The sequence below is a fragment of the Panicum virgatum genome, chromosome 8N (genome assembly GCF_016808335.1).
Source record: "Panicum virgatum strain AP13 chromosome 8N, P.virgatum_v5, whole genome shotgun sequence".
NCBI lineage: Eukaryota > Viridiplantae > Streptophyta > Magnoliopsida > Poales > Poaceae > Panicum > Panicum virgatum.
Window position 1 is genome coordinate 13,123,050 of NC_053152.1, and position 24,806 is coordinate 13,147,855.

Consider the following 24,806-nt stretch of genomic DNA (forward strand, 5'->3'; position numbering starts at 1 on the left):
ATCTGATATGTTTCTTCATTCTGAACTTGTCCAATTCATCTCAGTTGTTATTTAGACATCTCTAAAATACTCTTTCAGGATTTTTACTATGCTTTGGGCATCTTGGATATGATTTGGACATCTTGACTATAGTTTGGACTATTTTGACTATGATTTGGACTTCATTCTTGGAAACTAGAAATCCTACAAATATGATCTCACAAAACTTGTTAGTACTATTGACTATGTGGTCACTCAATCACCAAAATCACAATAATAGCGGGGGTCATTTTCCTTATAGGCTTTTACATAAACAGATGGAGCACACATCGTGACAACCCTGAACATTAATAAGTACACACTCACTTCACACAAATGGCCATGAAGAGTGTCCCTGTTAGTAGGAATCCAGCATATAGTTGAGAAACTTGAATCCAGGTCTACATTTTTTTTTCACTTGATCAAATGTATAAAGGAATGAGGCCCTTGAGGATTTACAACAGTGGCCTACTCTGTTGTATTGAGCAAGGGCTACGGTACGATCAAAGTATATATCAATCATTCTCACTTATTTATTTATGCATTTGACATACCTTTTGTCACACATTCAGTCATATCATTCTTTTACAATATATATAGCCTACATGCTCAGAATGTATGTAGCCAAACTTAGCACTGTTTGGCTATACATTCCATGGCCACACTTCTTTTTTAAAAGAACTGTATTTTCGTTAACATACTGGCCTACATATGGAAATTAGATTTTATTATGAAGACTCTATGACATGTGATGACCTATATATATTGAGTATTACTTTATCTTTGAATTTGCAGTGGCTTAAATCACAATGTGTAGAGTGCAACCAAAAGAAGGGATTTTTGGAAACTGTTGAAAAGTGTGCCATCTCCGATCCTGGTAAAATACCTTCTATTGCTGAGTTAATTCTTATGCTTAATGAGACAGAAACCACCATTCCGAAGATCCACCCAGTTGTTAGAGAGTGGAGAGAAGACACAAAGTCTTCACTATACCAGGTATATGAGCATTCCACAGATTGTTTACAACTTCACGGAATTTGTTTGGTGTATTTTTTTCCTTATTTTATATATGTTAAGACTAATCCCAATTCATAATATGATGTTGTAATCGCAATTCATAATAAGGTGCTGTTGTGTCCAAATCTGCAACAATAGTGAAAATCATTGAAATGTTGCATATCTCAAAGCATAGCAATATCTTGTTATCTCTTAGGCCAATTCTTCTAGTGCGAAGTTTCATTTGTTTCTAAAAGGCATAACCTAGAGTGTCTTGAGTTGATGAATCGATTGCTCCTCCCCTCCCCCGGCATGCCACTACTGGCAGTGCCATTCGCGGCCCGCCTCACCGCATCCGAGGTTGGGTGCCGCCGCCGCAGCAGTGAGAGGGTGGCCCAGTGCGGCAGCGGTGGCTGGGAAGCAGTGGGAGGGCGGTGGCACAGTAGGTAGGCAGTAGGGGAGTGATTTTTATTTTATTTTTTAACAAGCATCACTGCTAATTCTACATCCGGCGGTGATGGCACCCTCTTCACTGCCCACTCTAATCCAACGGGTGGCCGAGCCGGCGGAGATGGGATGCTGGAGTAGTGATCAGAAGTAATGTATTTTTAGCAAAATACATATGCTTGCAGCTTGCTGTTACCAACCTTGAAACACTTGACCTCACTGTCGCATGAACCTTCCTTTACATATCACATATGCATCATTACTGCTGCCAATAGGGAGTCATGATGCTTTTGACCATTGTTGTATAAAATTTAATCCTTCATTTGAGCACTTAAATAACCTCAACCAAGGATTTTCAACTACAAGATCTCCACGAAATCAACAAGCATTATATCAAGTTTGTCTTCATCTGTGACCATATGCAAAAGTTGTGATGCCGTAGTACCATTATGGAGTTTCCTAGCACCAAAATAATAACCTTGGATAACTCACTCAAGCCCCCAAATTAATCACCAAGCAACATACTCACGAAGCACTAATCACTCCCTAATCTTATTTTTGGTGCACTTTGGGGGTGGATCAAACACTAGCTCACCTCTTCATTTCCTTCGCTTTTACATGCACTTGTTGGGGCAAAATACACATTATGTCCACGAGATGGACCCCTTTTGGCTTTAGAAAAGGTTAGTGTGCCCTTGTTCATGGTCATCACCATCCTTTTTTGCTGGAGTGTGTGGATGGATCGGAATTATCTCATCTTCAGAGGAATCCAACCTCACCTGATGCTTTTCTGGGTCACTTCAAGAAGGAATTTGCTATAGTTATCCTAAGACCAAAGTCATTCAAGACATAGAGCACACATGTTGGAATGGCTGGAAGCCCTTGTGTATTCTTACATATTATTTTCCTTTCTTTCTTTGGGTCCTGAAACTTTGTTGTACCTTTGTTCCTTCTTTCTTTTTAATATAGAACAAATAGGGGACTTAACCCTCCTGTTTCATCAAAAAACTGGGAGAGACGAAGTTGGAGAAAAAGAATGCAGTTTGATATGGAAGCATTGATAAAAAGAATTTGGCAAACAAAATTGCAGGCCCACCCCTCGAGAGAAACACATGACCCTACAAAACCTTGTGTTAAGGTCACGGTGCAGGGATTAGACTTTTGTGAGCACCATACATATATTGTGCAATGTGCACCATGAAACATTCTTTGATCGAGAAGGTAATAATGTTATTACATTTTTTACGCAGGCACTAACTTCACACGAATAGGCAGATAAGTCCTGGCAGTATGAACCCACCAATGGCTAGTTGAGAAACTTGAATCCTTGAGCATAATATTAACTTTAACTGAATACGGAGGAATGAGGCCCGGCCTTTGAAGGCTGAGAACAGTAATCTTCTCTTTCATAGATGGGCAACGGGCACTTATGAAGGATGTGTCCGTCATTCTGACATATATGTTTGTATGTTGGGTGCATCTTTTATCACAAATTTACTCATATCATTCTGCTATTATAAACTAAATACTCCACAATATATTTAGCCAAAGTCAGCACAATTTGCCTACACATTCTAGGGTAACACTTCTTTTTAAATAAAAACTGTCGTACTGTTAAGATTTTTATACTAAACCAAATGTGCAAATTTAATCTTGAAGGCACTAAATAAATATACAACATATACACATATGTAGAACATTACTTTATGTTTTCTAGTATATAAAAAATTAATCATCCATACTGTTTGTTTAAATTTTGCAGTGGCTTCAGTCGCTATGTGTAGACTGCAGAGATGTGAAAAGATGCCTGGAAACTGCAGAAAAGTTTTCCAACCCGGGTCCTTCTGAAGGACCTAATGTGGAAAATATATTTCTAATACTTAATGAGGCACAAACCCCACCAAAAGTTGCTGGTGTTAAGGATATAAATAACACGAAGTCTTCACTATACCAGGTATGAACATTCCACGCAAATCAATTGAGATAAAATCATGCTGAAGTTACACCAAAAATACGTATTTTGTGTGTTTAGACTATATATATATATATAATATATATATATATATATATATATATATATATATATATATATATATATATATATAATAACTTCTTCTGTCTCGAAGGCTACAACAACATATGAAATCATGGAATAGATCTTTGGAAATAAAACATAAAAACGCAGAGTACCATCTCCAAGAGAGTAGCTTTTTTTAACTCTCTATTTGACTCTCCTTTTAACTCTGTAAAAAAATTTCTCTCTATATTAACTTGCTTACTCCAACAGACTCTTCATTTTGCATTCTTCAAATCCCAACAGCTGCTCCAACTCTCTCCCTCCACACACACTGAAGCGTGGGTCCCATGCATCATCCCCTTCCTTTCCTTCTCGTTCCTACTTCTTGTTCCCCCGGACTTCTCTGGTCCGGCGAGACAGCAGGGAGGCCCAAGTCTGTGGGGGCGGGTGTGTGTGTGTGTGTGTGTGTGTGTGTGTGTGTGTATAGACCTGTGTTGAGTGTTACTTTATGCCATATATTATATATATAAATTGATCATCTATCCCTAATTACCATATGTTTCACGAACGATGAAGTGGCTTGAATCACTCGGTGTAGACAGCAAGCAAATGAAGAGATGGCTGGAAATTTCAGACTGTACCAATTCTGATCCTTCTGAAAGACCTACTATGGCTGAGATAACTCTTATGCATAATGAGATTGAAACCACGATTCCAAAGGTCTCTCCAGATGTTAATGAGCTAGAAAATGATGCAAGGGAATTATACAAGGTAAGAACATTCCACACAAATCAATAGTATTATTTTTAATTCCAAAGTTACACTGAATTTACCCAATGCATATTTAGAGAAGTTTAGACTAATCCGAATGCCTAAATGTCATGTTATTATATCCCAAGATGCAACAGCCTGAAAAAATTTAGTTGATGTGACACCAAATGCATAGTACCATCTTGTTGTTTCTTAGCCCAATCCTATTGAAAGTTTGATTATATTGTTACGAGTGCTATATCATATGTGCTTTCAGTTGATGAATGAGACAACCACCTCCAATGCATAATGTCATTTCTTGTTTATATCCTGATCTTAAAATATAACTTTCCGCATTGCATGTTTTGAAACAGGTTCCATTATATCATCTATATAAAACACCTTCCCACAATCTCCTCTTAATGAAAAACTTGCTCAAGACACGGTCGTGGAAAAAAAACACCTCCCACAATATTTTAATAATTATTGTGTCATCTAATTAATTTACTTACACCTAGAGGTAGTAACCGATCATGATCCAACTTAAGGTAACTAAGTGGTCTTCACTTGTGGTCCAATTTCTAGATTGCACTTTTATCTATGAGATTTTTTTCCAGGGTCAGAATTCCAATTTCATGGGGCAAAACAGTGTATTTTATAAATCAATTGTGGAAATTTAATGTTGAAAGCCCTATCGCACTTACAATATGCATGTTTGAATTTTGCAGTGGCTTCAATCACTATGTGTATACTTCAAACGATTGAAGAGATGTGTAGAAATTACAAAAATGTGTGCCGACCGGGATCCTTCTAAGAGACCTACTGTGGAAGAGATGTTTCTTATGCTTAATGGGACGCAAACCATGAGACAAAAGGTTCTTCCAGTTGCTACTGCACCAAGAAATGACACACGGTCTTCATTATACCGGGTACGAACATTATATTCCATGCAAATCAATAATATTATGTTGTTGCTTAGGCCAATCTCTATCGGGAAGTGCTAGATCATCTATTTTGTTTTTAGTTGATGAAAGAAACAACAACCTAGGTCATCACAACATTTAATGCATAATGCATGGGATTTGGGGATCATTAAACAAAATGAAACTTTGCCCCTGAAATACTAGTACGGAACGTACAGTTTTATTATTTTGGAAAGAGTGTACCTAGTTTCATCTAGAATTTATCGGAACTAATTTTTACTCTCACCATGAGACATACTATGGCGATCCTCGGGCTACCTTCCCGAAGGGCTTTGTTTAAAATCAAAAGCAGGACATATCTGAAGGTGCTTACCTTGGCGTATTGTTGATGAAACTCATAATTGCCGCCGGGGTGTAACTCCTCTCTCTCTCTTTTTTTTTGGAAGCAAGATGCAACAACCAATCACCATTTTCAATCCAAGATAAGAATTGTCTAGGGAGAATCTCAGGAAAAAGTCTAAATTACTCCCCTAAACTATAGCCAAAGTTTGGATAACCCCCTAAACTATAACTTGGTTCAATTTGCCCCCTAAACTATGTAATTTAGTCCATTTTACTTCATAATATATTTTGTCTTTTTTATTTCTCAACACACAAGTTAAATTTTAATTTCAAATTTTATAGAGTAGTAATGGATATCATAATGCATATTAAAAAAAATTGTTATAATTTTTTCATCATTATTTTTCATATAATTTTGAACTCCAATGATAAATTTATTATTAAATATCCTAACCTATCAAAATAATAATAAAAAATTATGATGTATTTTTAAGATGTGTTATGATGTGTACTATCATCTTATAAAATTTCAACTTAAGAATCCACCTATATATGCATGGGAAATGAAAAAGACAAATTGTATTAGGGGGTAATTTGAACCAAAATGCATAGTTTGGAGGGTGAAATGACCAAAAAATAGGGTTATCCAACTTTGGCTATAGTTTAGTAGAGTAATTTATACTTTTTCCAGAAACTTACATGGGGTACTCACATGCCTCCCCCACACTTGGAGTTTGCATTGCTGGGCAACAAAACTCAAGTGTGTGTTGTTCAAGTTCCCTTTCGTAGTCGTCCCCTTAGCAAGACTTACCAAGGTGTTGTGGTTGGTGTAGCAACCATGCTCGTAGGTGTCACCTGTCTATTGTTCCTTTTGATCTCCACTTGAAATGGTTAGCGACCAAAATACCTGAAGGAAAACTTTATCCTAGAATATGCTCTTGCTTTTTATTCAAGAGGAAAAATAAATGATCTTCTGGGTTATCTCTCGACAGTGCTTTGTTTATGGTCATAAGCTCGACCTTGAGAACTTCTTCTTGCAGCTATTGTTGATATCCATGTGTCCCTCTTTCATCACCAATTGTTGATGTGCCATAAAGTTTTTAGCTGCAAGGTTAACACCACCGAGCATTGGTGGGTTCTCTTGTCCCTAGTAGGTGATTAGGCATGGTATTTGGTCGATTTCTTGCTTTGGTGGGCCCTTTGATACATGTGAGGTTGAATAGCGCACTTCGATTGGTCGATGCCTTTTTTCTTGGATAGAGGAGTGTGTTTCCTTACTCTTAAGGTGTGTTTTCTCCCTTATTACACCTGCATACAAATATTTACCAACACTTGCGGAAATGGTTATTAGTAATAAACCCCTACCACTAGGTTGATATTCACCTTTTATGTATTTACGTAGGATTTAACAGCCTAAATTTGGTACTTCAGCACCGTCAACATGCGGTTGGGCCCTTCTCGATGATCGGCGACACATTCCCCCTTTCGTTAGGCCCTTTCTCTCCGTGAAGTATAATTTGGTAGAAATCCATGAACGATCAAGTGCATATATACTACTTCAAAGTCAGTGTATTTCTTATCATTTCTGCAATCGAGGCATGGGCAGTAGATTGTTGTTTTAGACCTTGCTTCCATGTCGGCCCACGCAATCTCCCACTACTACAACAATTTTTATGGAGGCGGGCAAAACTACTTAGGTGGTTTTCCTGTCCGCCTCGCGACTAGGGCCTCGGTAAATTAGAAGTTTACCGAGGTGGACTGATGCCAGTCTCTGTTAAAAAAATAAAAAAAATAAAAAAATGACGAGCCCATCCATGAACCCATCCAGGCCCGGAGTTGAGCCCATCACCACCATGCCCTGCGGCCGCCGTGCTGCCGTGCAGGGAGGTCGGATCCGAGCTGCCATGCCCCACGACCGCCTCCATTGCGCCTCCCTGCTCGAGGCCACCGCTGCGCCACGTGGCCGCAGATCCTGCGCCGGCACTGCTACGCCTCCCTTCTCGGGGCCTCTGCCGCGCCCCGCAGACGCAGATCTAGTGCCGCCGGTGCCGCTTCTCCTCTCCGCTCGGGGCCGACGTTGCTCATCAGCCACACTACTGGAAATCACTAGTTTCCCTAGGGCCAAAATCCTAGGGAAAAGCTAATAAAACAGTAGGGAAGTGTTTTCCTTAGGAATTTTGGTAGGGAAAGGTTTCTAGGGACCGTTTCGACGGGAAATGGATCTTGCCCTACGGTTTCTGACAAAAACTCTAGGGAAATAACATTTCCCTAGGATTCGCACCTCCTAGGGGATCATGCTCGCGTGGCATAGTGTGCTACGTAGAAAGCTTCATCCCTAAGATTTAAACTACTAAGGAAAGCATATTTCAATTTTATTTGAACGGTGCTTGCTTATGATTATTTTAATTCGACACAATATTATTTCTCATATATCCATTGTAGTTCAAATTATAAAATAAATATTTATCAAAAGAAAATTTCCTTTGATTAAGACATCTCATCGCATATATTTTCATGTCTTTGTTTACAACAATAGCTCAACAACAAATAGGAATACATAGCTAACTCTATGCTATTACATAGTACAAAAGAGCTACACTACCCAGTAATTAGCAAACTTGGGTTGCACATATTCAGTTTGATCTTTAGCCTGCAATGCCCATCATTCAGATCAGAAAAAAATCAGATCGAAGATATCCATTCAACCTGCAATATTGCAACGAGAGAAAAAATTAACATCAGAATCTAGATTGCGTGAGGCGGACGAAGAACAGTTTAGATCAGAACTAACAAAAAAACATACAAAAGACATCACGTGTTCCTAGATCCATTCATACAGTTGTGCAGGAGATGTTCTTACCATGGGAGGGGCAGCGCCGACGCTAGCACGTTGGTGCACTTCGTCGGCGCAGGAAGTGCGTGGCACCAGTTGGAGCAAGCGTTCGCCAGCGCCGGTCCTCGACGGCAGAGGCAGCCATCTGAGAAAGCGGGTCTTCGCAGAGAGAAGGAAGCCAACGCAGAAGAGGAGGTCGTCCAAGCACGGGAGGAGCCTGGATCCGCTGCCCCGCGCGCTGCACTGCTCGCTCCGTCGCCGAGATCCGCGTCGAAGCCGCCGCTGTCGGGATGCCGGAGCCGTGCGAGCTCTCGCTGCCGCTGGGATCCATGCCCCCACGCGCTCGTGCACTGTAGCCGGACACCGGAGCCGTGCAAACTCGCTGCAGTGCTCCATCGTTGCCGTCTGGATCTGAGGGGAGGAAGAGGGAGAATGGATGGGGAAGAATGAGGATAGAGGCACGATAGGGCAATAAATAAAAGGAGATGGGGTAGCTGAATCTGAACACGCGGCTCTGGGTGGAAGTAATTTTTTTACTCACGTTCCCTACCATTTCATATCAGTTTCTAGGGATACTTGCCACCACAGCACTTACTTGGCACTATTATTTTGATTCGCCCCGACGAAAGCATCAAATTCCTAGGGAAAGCTAGAGTTCCCTACGGTTCTTAACTACCACCGTAGGGAAACTAAAATTCCCTAGAACACTTCAGTTTTCTCTAGAGGAAGAAAATAACCCTAGGGAAACCGTTGAATTCCAGTAGTGCCACATCCTGTCGCACTGTGAGGAGAGGGGGGAGAGGGAAGAGGGGCTCGGGGGGAGAGAGGGAGGGAGGGCACAGCCCTGGCTGTCACCGTCAGAGGGAGGGTGAGGGTGCTTGAGAGAGAGGGAGAGAGAATGAGAGGGGGAGAGTGAAACCCTAAAGAGACCCTACATATATACTTAGAGATATTAATCGGGCTGGATGGGCTGTAGGCTGGGCCTGATTTTTGGAGGCGGGCGCCTTATACCTCTCGGCCTCCATAAATGATTAACCAAGGCGGTTATGTTAGGACGACTGTCTCGGTTAATCTATAGGCGGTCAATTTAAGGAAAACCTCCTCGGTTAATCGATTTTGCGAGGCAGTTTTTTAAACCACCTTGGTTAATAAAAAATGACCGCCTCGGTTAATCACAGACATTAACTGAGGCAGTTTTTAACGTGCCCGCCTCTGAGGCCTTTTCAAAGCGCCTAGGTTAATCAGTTTTTGTAGTAGTGTCGATGAAAGACTTTAACTCTCTCAAGTATTACGGACAACAATGGCTAGGAAGGCCCATCCAACTTTTATCCTCAATCTATATCAACAAGAACACAAGATATTACAACAATTAATTGACGAGGAGGGGGAGGAGAGAAATGAGAGGGAATGAGGGAGAAAAGAGAAGTGAGAGGGGAACAATTGCACGACCTCAAAATTGCCCAAAATGGCTGTCGCCAAACTGCAGCCGTTGCCTACTGGCAACTGCCTGCCCGAGTGGCGGCTGCCTGAGGGAAAGGCTCAAAGGAAATGGGAAACAATTAGAACGTCAATTGTACTGTCACCTGTGTACTCTACAAAGGTGACCGGCTTCATGAAAGACTGCCACCTATGCCTACGAGGGGAAGGCCCGTCACCTATGACATGATTACAGGTGATGGGCGATATAGGCCGTCACCTGTAATATAGGTTTCGGGCTTCATGAGCCGCATCACCTTGCTCTGTCTAAGGTGGCGGGCCACTTTTTGCCGGGCGGGGCCTAGGAGAATAAAAAGGTGACGTGCCTCATCTGTGCGCGTCACCTTTTGTATACGGGTGACGTGCGATAAAGACACGTCACTATAGGGCGGTTCTTACATAGTGACATTTACCTAGATTAGAACTATACTTGCCCCTTCTTACCTCGAAAGTCTCGGGTTTGCATCACAGTGGTGAGACACAGTCACACGGACCCTGCTAAAGAAGAACCAGTTGTTGGACATATGTACTTCGATCAGTACATTTATTTTGGCTAATTGGAGAACTACATGAGCCTATAGATTGTACTCAAAACTGATATCAAAAAATGAGAGGTAATTAATCTTGGTGTTAGCACACAGATCAAATTACTCATTAGGAAATCACCGCCCCTGCCCAAAAAAAAAAAGAAAATCCATTCCTGTATCCGCCACCGGCACTTACATCACATATGAATAGCAAGGAAACCGGCCCTGGTAGTAGGAACCCAATTAATATAGTTCAGAAACATGAATCCAGGGGCATATTCTTCACCTTGAACTAAGGGTACAGAGGAATGAGGAGGTTCACAATAGTCTCCTTTGCCATAGATATGCGTCGTGCAACGATCCAATGATGTGTTTTTCATTCTAACTTTCATATTTATACTAATTTACTCATTCTCCAGAACATATTTAACCACATTGCCACAGTTTGGATACAATCTAAAGGTTGCACTTCTTTTAAAAAAAAGAAATTGCATTGCCATTGAGGTATATATTTACCTAACCAAATGTGTGAAATGTTGAAGGCCCTATCAAACATGTGTAGTGACATATGTTGTGCATTATACTTTTTTGTTGTATATAAATTGATTATACTTAATATATTTTTGAACTTGGCAGTGGCTTGAATCACTATGTGTGGACTGTAATGAAAAGAAGAGATTCCTGGAAATCGCAGAAAAGTTTGCCAACTTTGATGGTCCTAAGAGACCTACTGTTGATGAGATAAATGTGATGCTTAATAAGCCAGAAACCATGTTTCCAAAGGTTCCAAGAAATGACCAACAGTCTATTATACCCGGTATGAACATTCGGCATAAATCAATGATGCTATCTTTTCATGCTTAAGTTACACTGTTATTCCATGCATATTTAGTATATTTAGACTAACCACAATGCATAATATCATGCTTTTGTATCCACAGCATCAATTCCATAGAAAATTATTGAAATGATGTGTAGAAATAGCACCTTGGACATGTAGTACAATCTTGTTATTTCTTGGGCCAATCTCAGTAGGAAGTTTCATTTTTGTTGTCAAGAGTGCTACATCATCTAGATGCCTTGAGTTAATGATTGGATCAACCCCCCTCCAATGCATAGTGTCAATTGTTGCTCAATTGGCTAATCATATGGTTGAAAACAGTATTCCCTTGTCATAGATAACTGTCAGCGATTGTCATTATTGGACGTTTCTTTTATCACAATTTACTCATATGATTCAGTTACTATAGTGTACATGCATGCTCCAGAATATATTTAATTGAAGTAAGAACAGTTTGGCTACACATTCTAAGTTATTTGTGTATTATGTTACGGTAATTGATCAAATCTTAAAATTAATTCTGAGTTCCATCTCAAACATATGTGCTAAGCTATATATGTTGAGTTTTACTTTGTGTTTTGCAGTATGTTTTATCATCCTTAATATATGTTTGAACTTTTGCAGTGGCTTGTGGAATCACTATGTGCAAACTGCAAACAAAAGAAGAGATGCCTGGAGATTGCAAAAATGTGTGCCCACTCTGATCCTCATAGAAGACCTACTATGGCTGAGGTAATTATTATGCTTAATGAGACAGAAACCATGATTCAAACGGTTCCTCCAGCTGTTATAGAGCCGAGAAAAAACCCAAGGTCTTCATTATACCAGGTATGAACATTCCAATCAAATCAATAATAATAATACATTTTCATGGTGCAGTTACTCTGATTTTCCTCCATGCATATTTAATATATATGTTTGGACTTTGGACTACCTATGCATAATAATATGTGTTGTTGTATCCAAAGGTGAAACAACATAAAACATTGTAGAATACTTGTTCCTTTGGCCAATACCAATGGGAGATTTCCTCATGTTGTTAAGAGTTCTACACAATCTAGTGTTTTGATTTCATGAAAGAAACAACCCCCTCTAGTTGTTTTATAGGAATGATAATCGAATTTAATGCACAACTCATGGGGATCCTCAGATGAAATGGAATATTGTCCAATGTGGAATAGATTACATCTTTGAAAACAGTGTACAACCAATTTCATATAGATGAAACACCTCCCCTCCCTCTTAATAACTATTGCACCCCGGTGCGGGCCTAGGATTTGGGAGGTAGGTATTCAAAGTTTCAAATAGTGCAAAAACATTATTTTACAGCGCAAAGTACATATTAGTAGCGCATAATTGAGTACCGACAACACAAATTGTTCATAAGTCGCATATAGATAATAGACAAATGATCAACTTATCAAAGTGGGATATCAAAGTTGGGGAGAGGTCTAGGCCGGTCAGTGGGCCGATTCTTAGACTGTTTAGCCCATTTCAAGAAGAGAGGTGGGTTGGATGTCGTTTTCTCTCTTTTTTTTTCAATACACATACTACATGTATACAGTTATATATATTTTTTTGTAAAAATAATGGGTATTCAATGAATACCGTTGAATACCAGGTGGGCCTGCCCTTGATTGCGCCATCTCATCTAATTTATTTGAGAGGCACCTCTCTCATAAACAAATCTAGTATTAAACATGCAGGAAAAGGCATTAAACTAATTTACTATAGTTACATATTTGTCTACTTTACCACCTCTAAAACCACTCATGTGGTTGTTTAGATGGTTTTGGATAATTCAGGGCGTAGAATATCTGGTTTAATAGTTGAGGGGTTAACTAAACCAACCTAAATAGATCAGGGCGTAAAGTAGACTTATTGCAAACTAATTTAGTAGGGTCTATTGCATAACTGCCCTCGTTTTGACCTCTTACTGCACGTTTGCCCCTCCTTTTCGGACTTTGCATGTTTGCCCTCCTTTTTTGAATCGTAACAGCCAATGTGCCCATATTCTGTGAAGCGCAGTTAACAGTGTTAACAGACAGATGGAAAGACATAAATACCCCTGACTTAGATGACGATACAAGCAGCCTAGATTTGCATATCCGGTTTTATTTTTTTGAAATATACAAGCAAATCGCCACATATAAACTTAAATAAATGACAAAATATCATATTTCACATATGTATTTTAAAACCCTTGAAATAAATGACAAAATATTATATTTCACATATATATTTGCTGCAGCATGATCTTTGTGGTTCAGTCAATAACTGTACAACACATATTTTGGATCTGGAAAGAAAGTACCAAGTCATATTTTCGTCTCCATGTCCAAATTTCATATCCAGATTGAATGTCTAAGCCATATGCAACCCTAGAACATACATGTCACCAACATTTTAAGCAGATCACATGAGTGAGTACATGTCCAGATCATATGAGCACCCCAAAACAAGAGAAAACATGTCCAGATCACATGAGTGAGTACATGTCTAGATCACATGAGCATTCCAAAATAATGCAGTACAATCCTAGGCCACATTTAAGCACCTAAACATCATTTTCTAAGCGTTGAAGTATGCAGCAAGCCTTGAAACACCTCTTCCTCTTCCCCTTCCTCTTTCTCTACCCCTTCCTCTTTCTCTTTCTCTACCCCTTCCTGTTGGTGGTGCTTCTCCTTCAATGTGACTTGTACTAGCGCTGCAAAACATTGGAGTAAAAAATGTCTCAATAACTATTGCAATCATCATGCATATGAAATCTGTACAATTTAGAAGGAAATAGGGTGCACATTCATCACTTACTTAGATGATTCAATAGATGATAACCTCATAGCTCTACCTCTACCTCTCCCCATGTGCCGTGATGATGATGGAAGTGTAGCACTAGGATCATTGCTTCCCTCCTCTAATGCATTGTCAGAAGACAAGCGGCTCCTCTTCTGTCTAGCAGTAAGACCTCCTTGGCACTTCTTAGCTGTATGGCCTAGTTCATGGCATTCTGGGCACCTCTTTTGCTTTGTGCTGCCCGGTTCATCTGATGCCTTGATCCTAGATTTCCTTGGTCTCCCAGGCTTTCTTCTCAATATTGGCTTCTTGATTTTATAACCAGGATCGACACGTGGCCAAAACTGCTTTGATGTCATTGGATTGAACACACCAGAATAGGCCTTTTTGAACTTGGCAACAGAGAAGTATTCATGAACATAGTCATCCATGTGGACTTCTCTACTAAGTTTTGCAATGAAGGCTAAAGCATGTCTACAAGGTTTTCCACTAACTTGCCAAGCCCTGCATCTGCATGTTTTCAACTCCAAGTTTACTGCATACCTGAAAAGTGCTCCTGATTTGGTAGGTGCACTTACTTCAGCAGTGCCTTGTCCACACCTTAATACTTCACAGTCCTTGATAGCTTTGCTTTGAGCTGTAAGAGCCTTAGTAATAGATGGAATTATTTTGCCCTCCATTGACTCAGCAATCTTACTCCTCAGTTCAAACTTGGCTATGATCATTCGTCTTATATTGTCATGCATCTCCACAATCTGCAAGTCTTTTACTTCTTTGACCCAGTTGTTGAAAGATTCAGAGAGGTTGTTATTGATGTAATCAACCTTGCAATGATCAGAAAATTTGCTTCTACTCCATAAGTAGGGATGATTCTCATCTAAGTATGCAATGGCATCAGGACATTTTTCTTGTATCCTAGCCATGTGCCAGTTGAACTTTTCAATGGTGTAACTCTTGGCTGCTGGCCACATATTATAATTGAACAACTCCCCATAGTAGAACTTTTTAAAATTCTTCCACAAATGCCTCATACATTCTCTATGCTCCACACCTGGATACACTTCATCCACAGCCCCCTCAATTCCTTTGCCTGCATCTGTGCTAATAACCAGACCTATTGGTGTACCAATAGCAATCTTCAAGTGCTGGATGAACCATGTCCAACTCTCCTTTGACTCGGTCTCAATCACTCCATAAGCAACAGGAAATAACCAATTATGTCCATCTATTGCAACAGCAGCCGCCAATTGGCCTCTTGACCTCCCTGTCAAGTGGGTGGCATCTTTTGCAATGTAGGGCCTGCATCCTTGCAAAAAACCATCAATGCATGGCTTGAGAGCCACAAAAAATCTCCTAAAACACACATCCCCTTGGTGCTCTTCTGTGTCCAACTCAACAACGCTTCCTGGCACTGATTTTAGTAGTTCAGCTCTATATGTGGGCAGCAGATCGTAACTGTCATCCCACTTTCCATATATCATGTCAAGTGCCTTCTCTTTGCCCCTGAAAACCTTATCATATGGAATATCCATTGAATATCTCTTCTTCAATGCAGCTTGTAACTCCTTTGGTCCCTTTTTTGGATCCTCCTTCAACCAATCAACCACCCTTTCAGCTACCCAATTATTTGTGGCCATTGTATCACCACAGTTATTGACTGAACCACAATTGTGAGTTGGCCCATTCTTCTTAACCTACAATAAATATACAAGATGAAATAGAGCAACTTTATGTGATGCATAAATATACAAGATGAAATAGAGCGAGTGTTAGTGTACCTTGCATCCAATGTATTTCTTCTTGCTGGTAGATGCAAAAAAAGTCCAGTTGTAGCCCTTATCTGCTCTCACGCATTTGGCTCGAAAACGCTCATGGTCTTTCTTCACAGTACGAAAAGCATAATCATTCAATATTGCATGCTGGGTTAATGCTGATTTGCATTGTTTCACATCAGGAAAGACCACACCAATATCAACACATGGATTATCAACATCATAAGAAAAGACAGAAATATCATCCTCTTCATCCTCATCAAATATTTCAACATCAGGTTCATACTCAGTGTCAGAGAAATCAGATTCAGAAGATGTAGCCATGTCAGAATCATAACTACTATCACTTCGTGCAGCAAGTGATTCAGTGTCAGAGTAGTTGCCCTCCTCATCAACTCCAACTGGCTCTTCATCATCATCTGCACGTTTTCTCTTGTTCTTACTCCCTTTCCTAGTGGGTTTATAAGCTGTGGGTGTCTCATATGTGTTTGTGGCTATCTCAGTTATGGGCTCCCTAACATCTTGAGTGGATTGTGTTGGAGCAAGAGGAAGATCCAAAATAGCAGGTGGAGTATTAGGAGATTTAACTAGTTTGTTTCTCACTGTAGGGTGACACCTTCGTTTTGTGGGTGAGAACTGTATTGGCCCTTGAAAGACATCGATTTGGGCATCAATGTGCACAACCCTTCTCTCTTGGTTGAGTTCAAACCACTGTAATAGTTCTTCGTCACTTTTAATCTCGATAGATTCATTTTCTAGAGATCGCAAAAAAGAAATGTACTGCTTCGAACCCCACATACAGCGCTCACCTACGAAATCTACTAACTGAAGAAAGCCATAGCTATGTCTATCAACAATTGCAGTCACCGATTCCTTCCTTTTAAATGTCTTTGGTCCACTGTTAGGTAAGCTCCAGTGTGACCGGATGTTAACAACAAGTTCTAATTCACTGTGATTCAGCCTACAAATCACAGCATTCAATTTATGGTAAGCACAATGTTCGTCTAATTACCATCCCTTCCAGCCTAATTGGAGGAGAAATTACAGAGATTGAGATTGGGGGAGAAATTACCCGTCATGTCGAGCAAAAAATTCCATGGCCACCGAGTCCTCGTGCTGCTAGGCGAGCCATGTCCCCGTGCTGCACGGCACCTGCGAGGCGCGCTGCAGCCCTAGCCCCATGCGCCGACCGGCCGCGAGGCGAGGTGCAGCCCCAGCCGCGCACGCTGTCCCCCGCGAGGGCACCCTCGCCGGCCTCCCCTGTCGCCCCGACGCCCCCCGCAGTGCTGGCCGGCCCTGCAGCGCCGACCGCGCCGACCGCGAGGGCCCGCGCCGGTCTCCCTGCCAGCCCCCCGCAGTGCTGGCCGGCCTGCAGAGCGCGGTGCGCGGCCGCGAGGAGGGGACCCGCGCCGAACTCCCCTGCAGACCCCCGCAGTGCTGCCTTCCGCCGGCGCACTGCCGATCTGCAAGCCGCCGCCGCCAGTGAGGGAGTAGAGGGAGGTCACGGGGGGAGTCTGGAAGACTCTAGGGTGCGGGGGCTCTTTAGATAAGGCAGGGGTAATATGGTCATTGCATATCCTTTTCTTTTTTCGAATCTTTTTTTTCTTCCGAACAAGCAGGCTCCTACGGCGTTAAGAAATGAGGGCAGACGGATGTCCCAGATTCAAAAAACGGGGGCAAATATGCAAAGTCTAAAAAAGAGGGGTAATGGTGCAGTTGGAGTTATAAACGAGGGTAGTTTTGCAATTTACCCAATTTAGTATATAGTTGCAGATTCATAAACGGTCGCAGAACTAATAAACCAGTGGAGATATTTTGAGTTCCAACCGAGATTAAATCTATTATCTTAATACAATATTGTTAAATAAGCCATTGTGTTTGCTGAGAGGACTAAGAATGTATATACACTACTGGATTTATGAAGATCTAAAGGTCTATATTATTCGTAAGAATCCACATCGAATAAAATTTTTGGTATTTCCTTGACTCTACTATTTTCCTAACGTAAACTACACATCAAAGAAGTGTAGTTTGACAAGAAAATACCAAGAAGACTTGCATGATCAAGAGATCGAAGAGAAGAGATGGGGTGGTAATAAGTGATTTCGATCTAGAAAATGATGAGAGACACTTAACTCGAAGAGCGCAATGCATATGGGGATTAGACACGACAATGACAAGCTCTATTGCGTAACCATGTCAAAGCCGCGATGAGATCTCAAACAATTCGGTCGAGTATCACCTTGACATGACCTAGCACCATGCTGCTTGCCACCGTGGTATGGCAATCACCGCTAGCAATGATGAGAAACAACGAGATGGTGATATATATCTTTATGTGTTATTAAGCATTTGATCAGTGGACGCCCTATATACTGAGAGCTGAAAAGTTTTGGAGAGGAGAAGAATGGCGATGATGTAATGTAATCATGACAAAGTAGTGATGTGATCTAGAACAAAGCAACTCCAAATCAATGTTTGACGAGAGGGGAAGAATGTCGCGCGTCCTCACGGACGTGTCGTAGATGATTGCAGTGTAGTGAGCAAAGCTCCTTGGGAGCAGACACATGAGAGAGGGTACATGGTCCTTTCTAACACTGCTCCCCTACATGTTTATCACCTCCACTCCATAATCTCCAAGATGGAGTTGCTTTGCCGAGTCCACCAAAATAAATTAGGGGTGACGACCTCCATCTCCATAGAGTTGGCTTCTGCAATGTATGATGGAGATGGGATCAGAGTTATTAGCCTGTAAGACATAGTCTCAAACTGGCCTAGGAAATTGTTATTATATATATCTTGCTTGCGCAACAGTGAATTTGTTAACCTTGGCGAATGATCCGTGGTGGGAAAAAGGTGGTTGCTTGCGTGGCTGCATGGGGGCTGTAACAATTGGAGCTCGGAGAACAAAGCAAAGAAAAGAGATCCATGGATATGATAAGAACTAAATAGGATGCAGCTAAATAATGCTCATTAAGGTTTCATTTCAAACTCAAGATTAAATTCGGACTATTATCAGTGGTTGACACTTACCTAGGTCTCCTTTAAGCAATATAGGGATAATTTATTACCATGACAAAATCAATCGCTGGTCAAGAACTAAAAATTATATTCAAGTTAAAATGTAAGAAAATTCATATTACAAATGTTAAACATAAAAACATCTGTTTCTACGTAAGGTATTATTCCTTTTTCTTATAAATCCATGTTATAAAACGAATAGTCATTGGATATGAAGAAAAAAAGCATAGACGATACCATATTCTAGGCAAGCAGGATCGGACAAAGTAACTACAATAACATCACTAAACAAAACTATTTGCATAATCTACATTGAAGGTAAAAAAATCCCAAATATTGGAATAAAATTTGCTAGCTAGCTACCCACACTATTTGTGTAGGCCATATCTTGCTAGTTAAACAAACAGTAGTGTCATTATGTTGGAGCTTTGACAAGAACGATAATCAGAGAAGAAAAACTATTACTACTATTAGACAAAAAGATTCAGATCTTGTGGATTATATCACATAAAACAGTACTCAATAAATAACTTGAACCATAATCAAATACTTAGAGGGCTTTGCCCTTGACCAGAACCAGTGCCGAGGCACTGACAGCACAGTTATTGGCACTAATTGAAGTTGAGCTTTATACCTAGTCCCTGTTTAGTAGGGCTTCTACCAGGATCTCACTACTACAAAAATGATTTGTAGGGGGGGCTATTTTTTTCTAGGGATGGCCTAAAAGATAACCCGCTCCTACATAGCATTACTGTAGCAATTCACCCCGCCCCCTGGATGTATTTTTAGGGGCATGTAATGGGATCACCAGCCCATGGAAATGGATTTTTAGAGGTGGGTGATGGCATCACCCACCACGAGGGTTTTTTTTTGGAATAGCCGCCCCTATAAATGGACACCATTTCGAGGGGCGGGTGACTCCATCACCCACCACTAGAAATGGTAGCAATTTCTAAAGGCGGGTGATGGCATCACACACCCCCTAAAAATACATTTCCAGGGGTGGACTATAGCACGAGCCGCCCCTAAAAATGGCCGACAAAAGTAGCAATACTACTCTTCTTCCTCCTCCCGACAACAAAGTATTTTTTCGGGGAGGTGCTGCCCAAAAATTAAATAAAAAGTGTAAAAGATGAGGGAAGGTTTTAAACTTGATTTCCTTGGAGTTGGCAGCTATTGGAGGTAACTTGACGCTAATTCCATATCTTTTCAAGTTTTGTTTGTAGTTTTAATGCTCAAATGGAGTTCCCTTGCATGTAGCTAGATCTAGATATCCGAGGTGTGGATTTTTCATTTGGAGCTCAATTTACCTCAAACTTTTGGATGAGGTTAAGTTATTTAAGTAGGAGAATAATATTATCTAATCATTTGGACTCATTTTTTATGTTTTAGACTCATTTCGTTACCACTTTCAACCCCTTGTCAACTTATGTGTGTGTCTATTATTTTTTTAGTGTAGGGGTTTATTTGTAATAAGAGTCTTTTGTAAATATAGTGATTGAGGCTCATCCCAATAGAATTTTTCTGGACAACATGAAAAATTTTAAAGACTTATCTAGTAGGGGAGATAGGACCCAAAACTAGCTAGGCTCCTCTAATGGAATGGTGCAACCAACATTCAATACTATACTATTTCTATTTAATTAATCCAAATGGCGCAGCCGCCGGCTCTTCCTAAATTTATGGATAATTTGTTCGTTTGGATTTGCTTTGGTCTATTTATTCCCAAAGTTACAAAATCTGATATCTTTATTATTTGAAATTTCAGGTTGTGGAGAGATTCCGGGCACTACCCACACAAACTCTTCGTGAATATTCCAGGTACAAAAATATTAGTTTTCTGAACTTAGTGGACCATATATTTTTAATGATCGGAGCAAAGCATAATAACTTGCACAAGCTTAACCCCTCATCCCACACCCCCACACCCCATACCCCACACACCCCCAAAAAAAAGAACTCTCAAATGGAAGCTAATAGCTATGTGCTAGTTAATAGCCATTAATTTGTTTGACCACCGCCTAATTATATGTTGTATCCCTAGTCCCAAATAATTGATGGTTGCATGCTGAATCAGTTTTGAATTTCAATTTGCATGTTAGGCTTGAATGGGTGCTTCAATGAATAAAGCATCGATTGTATGCATTGTTTGAATTTTATTTTCCAAACCCATATGAATAGGTGATTTTGATATGGACACAATAAATAGAGAACTAGGATGTATTATCAGAATTGATTTCGAACAAATCTAGTATTCATAGGTTACCATTGAACTATATAGAGTTGTGGTGATACTAAAAAATCAAATAGCGATTTCAAAGAATTCATGGAGTAAATACAACAAAGAGCCGCACTGGACTACTGGCTAGTTTTCGTTATATAGGAAGCAAAGCTAATTTTTCATTGTGCACTAATTTTGAATCATTGTTCACATAGATTTACCGATTTATACAAGGATCTTAGTGTCCTAGAGCATGTACTTGAGGGAAGCGAGAAACCAAGTAAACTGCCATATCCACTTTTTCAGTTCATCACCGAGAACTTTTCTGATGACCGAAGGATTGGTCATAATGAACTCGGAGAATATTTCAAGGTAAAAAATAACTTTTTTTGTGGAACCTTTCTCCAGCAATTTTCCACACAGAAAGGGTGAATTTTATGTTCAGGTCGTGCTGACACATAAGTTAAACAGGGCGTCATGCAGGTCGTTGCGGTGACAAAGGTTCATGGGAGCCTCAATATTAGTGATGTGATATTTCATCACCAGATTGGAAAGATGATGACGGCTAAGCACCCAAATATAATACGGTTTCTAGGCTACTGTTCTGATGTAGCAGAACAAGAGTTAGTAATGGATGGGGAAGTTACCACTGCTGAGAAATGGGAAAGATTGCTCTGTTTCGAGTATTTAAGCAACGGAAACCTTAGCAAACATATATCTGGTATGATAATAGAAAATTAGCAGCATCATATATTTCAAGTGTGAATTTCATTTCCATATGCCACTGTATTTCATCATCTTGCTTGTTCTTCTTTTATTTATTTTACTGTTGATTAATTACAAGCGATAGATTAAAAATATCATAACATACCACAATGTGGTACATATATACATACTATATGCTCTCACTGTTATTATACTTCGCAGATGAGTTAAGTGGACTTGAATGGCATACTCGTTATCAGATAATTAAAGGAATCTGTGAGGGTTTATCTTATCTTCACAAGGAGAAGTTTATTGTTCACATGGACCTCAAACCTGCTAGTATCCTACTAGATGATGACATGGTTCCAAAGATTACAGATTTTGGTATATCAGAAATCTTCCGGTTTCAAGGAATTATCACTCTAATTTCCCAGCCCACAGGTGGAAACATAACACTGCAAAGGTGGGTAATAAGCTGTCCCATGCTCCAGTGACCTTGGAGTACATTAGGGGATCTCGTTTCGGCAATAATATATAGGGTGTTTTGTTTTATGCTATTGGACCGTTAGAGACGCTGGTGAGCAGAAAAAGATACTTCTTCATTCTATTTGAAACCTGGTTCTGCATCCATTTCACGTCATGCTAGGTTCCATGGCATTCTGGTGCTTCCATTCGGAGGGAGTTACAAAACTCCTTGACCAGCTTAGTATAGGCTCCACTGCAGTGGCACATTTGTTCTTTCATTGTTTTTACATGCCTTCATTTCCTTTTCTTTATGTCTGATGAAATTTCATTATATTGTTTCCTGCAGTGAATATTCTGCTCCAGAAATAAACTTTGGTGGTTCTATAACGTCACGTAAAGTAGACATTTATAGTCTGGGTGTCATAATCATAGAGTTGGTGACTGGAAGTAAGAAGAAGCCTAGTATTGCTAATGTAAGTGTGATTTGTCTCGTCCTTTCATGTGATCTCTTTTTACTAAATCATGCCAACATTTTTTGTGCACGTTTTTGCACATTCTATTCGGAGTACATGAATCAATTGTCAATTAGAAAAGTCTCAACTAATCCTTATAATAGTTGGGCACGAACATGGCAATTCTTTGTGAACAAAGTGTCACTAGCTACTATAGTTATGATCATCCCCATCACCCCACCACCGCCGGTTGAACTCAAACCGGTGGCAATAGACTTTACCGCCGGTTCATGAGTACGTGGCCCTAGGAACGGACGGTGATAAGTGAACAGTAAAATCCACATGTGCTTCTAAATTGAAAACCAAATTTAGATGAAAAACTTCATCATTTTTTCATATAAAATCGGATGAAGATAAACTTTATAACAAAATTATAAAACTCAACGAGATCTAAAACTTTGTAGTTGATAACTTTTCTATTTGAAATATTTTATACAATAGAATATTTGACATAAATTATTAGACCAACCAAACAACTATATAGATGGAAAAAAAGATCAACATTAAAATTGTAGTACTTGATGAGATCTAAAATTTTATAGTTGAAAATATATTTATTTCAGATTATCTTACCATCTAAAAATTAACTATAAGATTTAGAAAAAGTTAGTATAAATGAATAGTATCTGATCACTTGTCATAATAAGTGATTGTGTAGCGTAGTGGTACGGAGGGATCGCGTGATGCATGAAGCCATTGAATTGAATCACAGATGATGCACATTTCGCATATTAAGTGTTAAAATTATGTATGTTGGATATTGAGATGGTTGGTCATGTATTGGTTGTTTGGGTATTAATTTTATTTAGCTATGATTTCAAAAATTTTCGAGTTTGTAGAAAGTTCATCACTGGTGATTCATAGCTTGAACCGATGGTGAAATCCGATCATCCCCGCCACATCGTGGCTCAAACCGGCAGTAATGACCGTGTTTTTACCATCGGTGATGATGACAATACCTCATCACCGCTGACTCTAATCCAACATCCCCAAATCGATGATGAAGGCAGGGGTTTGGAACTGGCGGTAATAATGTGGGTGGTTCTAGTAGTATGCAACAAAAAATCTCGACGAAAGATTCAGCTACATATTTAATATTACTAGGAAAAGACAGATTATATATGTTGCATCGATTCGGAAATAATTTGATTTTCTTTGAAAAAATGGAATTGTTTTCGGCCTCTATGTCTGCAAACAGCCATGTTCTTATATCATTACCAGCTTAAACGCGCTGATCACAATAAAAGGGAAATGGGTACATTGCAAAGGTAATAATTAGAAGCATAATATATTATTATTTGTCCATCTATTTTTGGCAAAGATATCTAAGGTGACCTTCAGTGCCTTACTTGCGAACAGATAGTCTCCGTTGTATCTTTGCGCTGCAACAAAGGATCAAAATCACAAAAGGCGCTCACTTGAAAATAGCCTGCATAAACAAAGGGGAATCATTTATTACCAAAACTAAGCTATTACGTTACGTGTACACCAAATGGCCCCCTTAAGAGCTGCCTCACCCCACAAAGATTAATTTTCGAGATAATTTGATGAGCTCCAAATGAGTCAGTCTACGTGTTTGCAATAATGATTATTCAGGTATTGCTCTAAACCCTCTCTGTGAAATAGCAGGTACTTAGAAGATGGGAACAGCGGTGGAACGGATCATCAAAGTGTACACCATTGAGGCACCAAGTGATTAGATGCCTGGAATTGGCAGAAAGCTGCTTGAACAAAGATCCGAACAGAAGACCTTTTGCATGGGATATAATCCATGAGCTCAACAAAATGGTTAACGAAGCCAATGCATATAGATGATTAGGGTATCTTATCACATCAACATCCGCGAGACAATTTGATAGGTGGGGATTATGATGTTGTGTAATCCGTCTTCTCTCGCAAATAAACCCTTGCTTGGAGAACATATTTCAAATTACATTTTTATAGCTTCCGATAAGAAATTTACATTTTCTAATTTGGCAAATGTGTTTCTAGTGTTTTGTGCTATTCCTAATCACTAGCAGAACTGGATATAATAAATTGAGATGTGCACCATTATATGATTCTGATCTACAAGCACATCTGCACATATATGTAACCAGAATGATACATCATGTTTTCACCCTCAATTATAGGCTTTCTTTCCTCTT

At 39.9% G+C, this 24,806-nt stretch overlaps 3 protein-coding genes across 12 annotated transcripts in view; 2 read left to right on the forward strand and 1 right to left on the reverse strand.

Moving 5' to 3' along the window:
* LOC120685358 (receptor-like kinase LIP1) overlaps positions 1-11,962 on the forward strand; it is a 25,967-nt gene extending 14,005 nt beyond the window's left edge. For 3 of the 4 annotated variants that reach the window (XM_039967213.1, XM_039967214.1, XM_039967215.1), the window contains exons 9-14: positions 814-1,014; positions 3,224-3,415; positions 4,055-4,249; positions 4,957-5,157; positions 10,966-11,146; positions 11,795-11,962. In XM_039967213.1, the coding sequence (XP_039823147.1) occupies positions 814-1,014; positions 3,224-3,415; positions 4,055-4,249; positions 4,957-5,157; positions 10,966-11,146; positions 11,795-11,874 (1,050 nt within the window). In that variant the 3' untranslated portion in view covers positions 11,875-11,962. The remainder of the gene's footprint in view (positions 1-813; positions 1,015-3,223; positions 3,416-4,054; positions 4,250-4,956; positions 5,158-10,965; positions 11,147-11,794) is intronic. The other variant, XM_039967216.1, reaches the window with a different exon arrangement.
* Positions 11,903-24,806, forward strand: LOC120685360 (cysteine-rich receptor-like protein kinase 5). Of its 7 annotated transcripts, none has more exons than XM_039967219.1 (7): positions 11,903-11,998; positions 20,525-20,577; positions 21,284-21,349; positions 21,449-21,698; positions 21,905-22,145; positions 22,494-22,620; positions 24,286-24,785. In XM_039967219.1, exons 4-7 carry the CDS (start codon positions 21,455-21,457, stop codon positions 24,472-24,474), a joined length of 801 nt encoding a protein of 266 aa, XP_039823153.1. In that variant the 5' UTR covers positions 11,903-11,998; positions 20,525-20,577; positions 21,284-21,349; positions 21,449-21,454; the 3' UTR covers positions 24,475-24,785. The 7 variants fall into 7 exon arrangements, with proteins under 7 accessions (XP_039823153.1, XP_039823156.1, XP_039823158.1 ...); XM_039967220.1 differs by lacking the exon at positions 11,903-11,998 and adding an exon at positions 19,622-19,938; XM_039967222.1 differs by lacking the exon at positions 21,284-21,349 and having other exon boundaries at positions 11,941-11,998.
* On the reverse strand, positions 13,553-16,814 carry LOC120685359. The gene is made up of 3 exons (XM_039967217.1): positions 15,742-16,814; positions 15,503-15,657; positions 13,553-14,866 (listed from the first exon to the last, which is right to left on the reverse strand). The coding sequence occupies exons 1-3, from the start codon at positions 16,531-16,533 to the stop codon at positions 13,978-13,980; spliced, it is 1,836 nt and encodes a 611-aa protein (XP_039823151.1). The 5' UTR covers positions 16,534-16,814; the 3' UTR covers positions 13,553-13,977.

Bases quoted from the DNA above. Each gene is read 5' to 3' on its own strand.
- LOC120685359 (XM_039967217.1), bottom strand. From the start codon at position 16,533: ATGTGGGGTTCGAAGCAGTACATTTCTTTTTTGCGATCTCTAGAAAAT. The intron at 15,658-15,741 runs GTACACTAACAC...TATTTATTGTAG, and splicing joins AGAAATACATTGGATGCAAG to GTTAAGAAGAATGGGCCAAC. The intron at 14,867-15,502 runs ATATTCAATGGA...GATACAAGAAAA, and splicing joins CAAGCTGCATTGAAGAAGAG to ATGTCCTGATGCCATTGCAT.
- LOC120685360 (XM_039967219.1), top strand. From the start codon at position 21,455: ATGCAGGTCGTTGCGGTGACAAAGGTTCATGGGAGCCTCAATATTAGT. The intron at 21,699-21,904 runs GTATGATAATAG...TATACTTCGCAG, and splicing joins CCTTAGCAAACATATATCTG to ATGAGTTAAGTGGACTTGAA. The intron at 22,146-22,493 runs GTGGGTAATAAG...TGTTTCCTGCAG, and splicing joins GGAAACATAACACTGCAAAG to TGAATATTCTGCTCCAGAAA.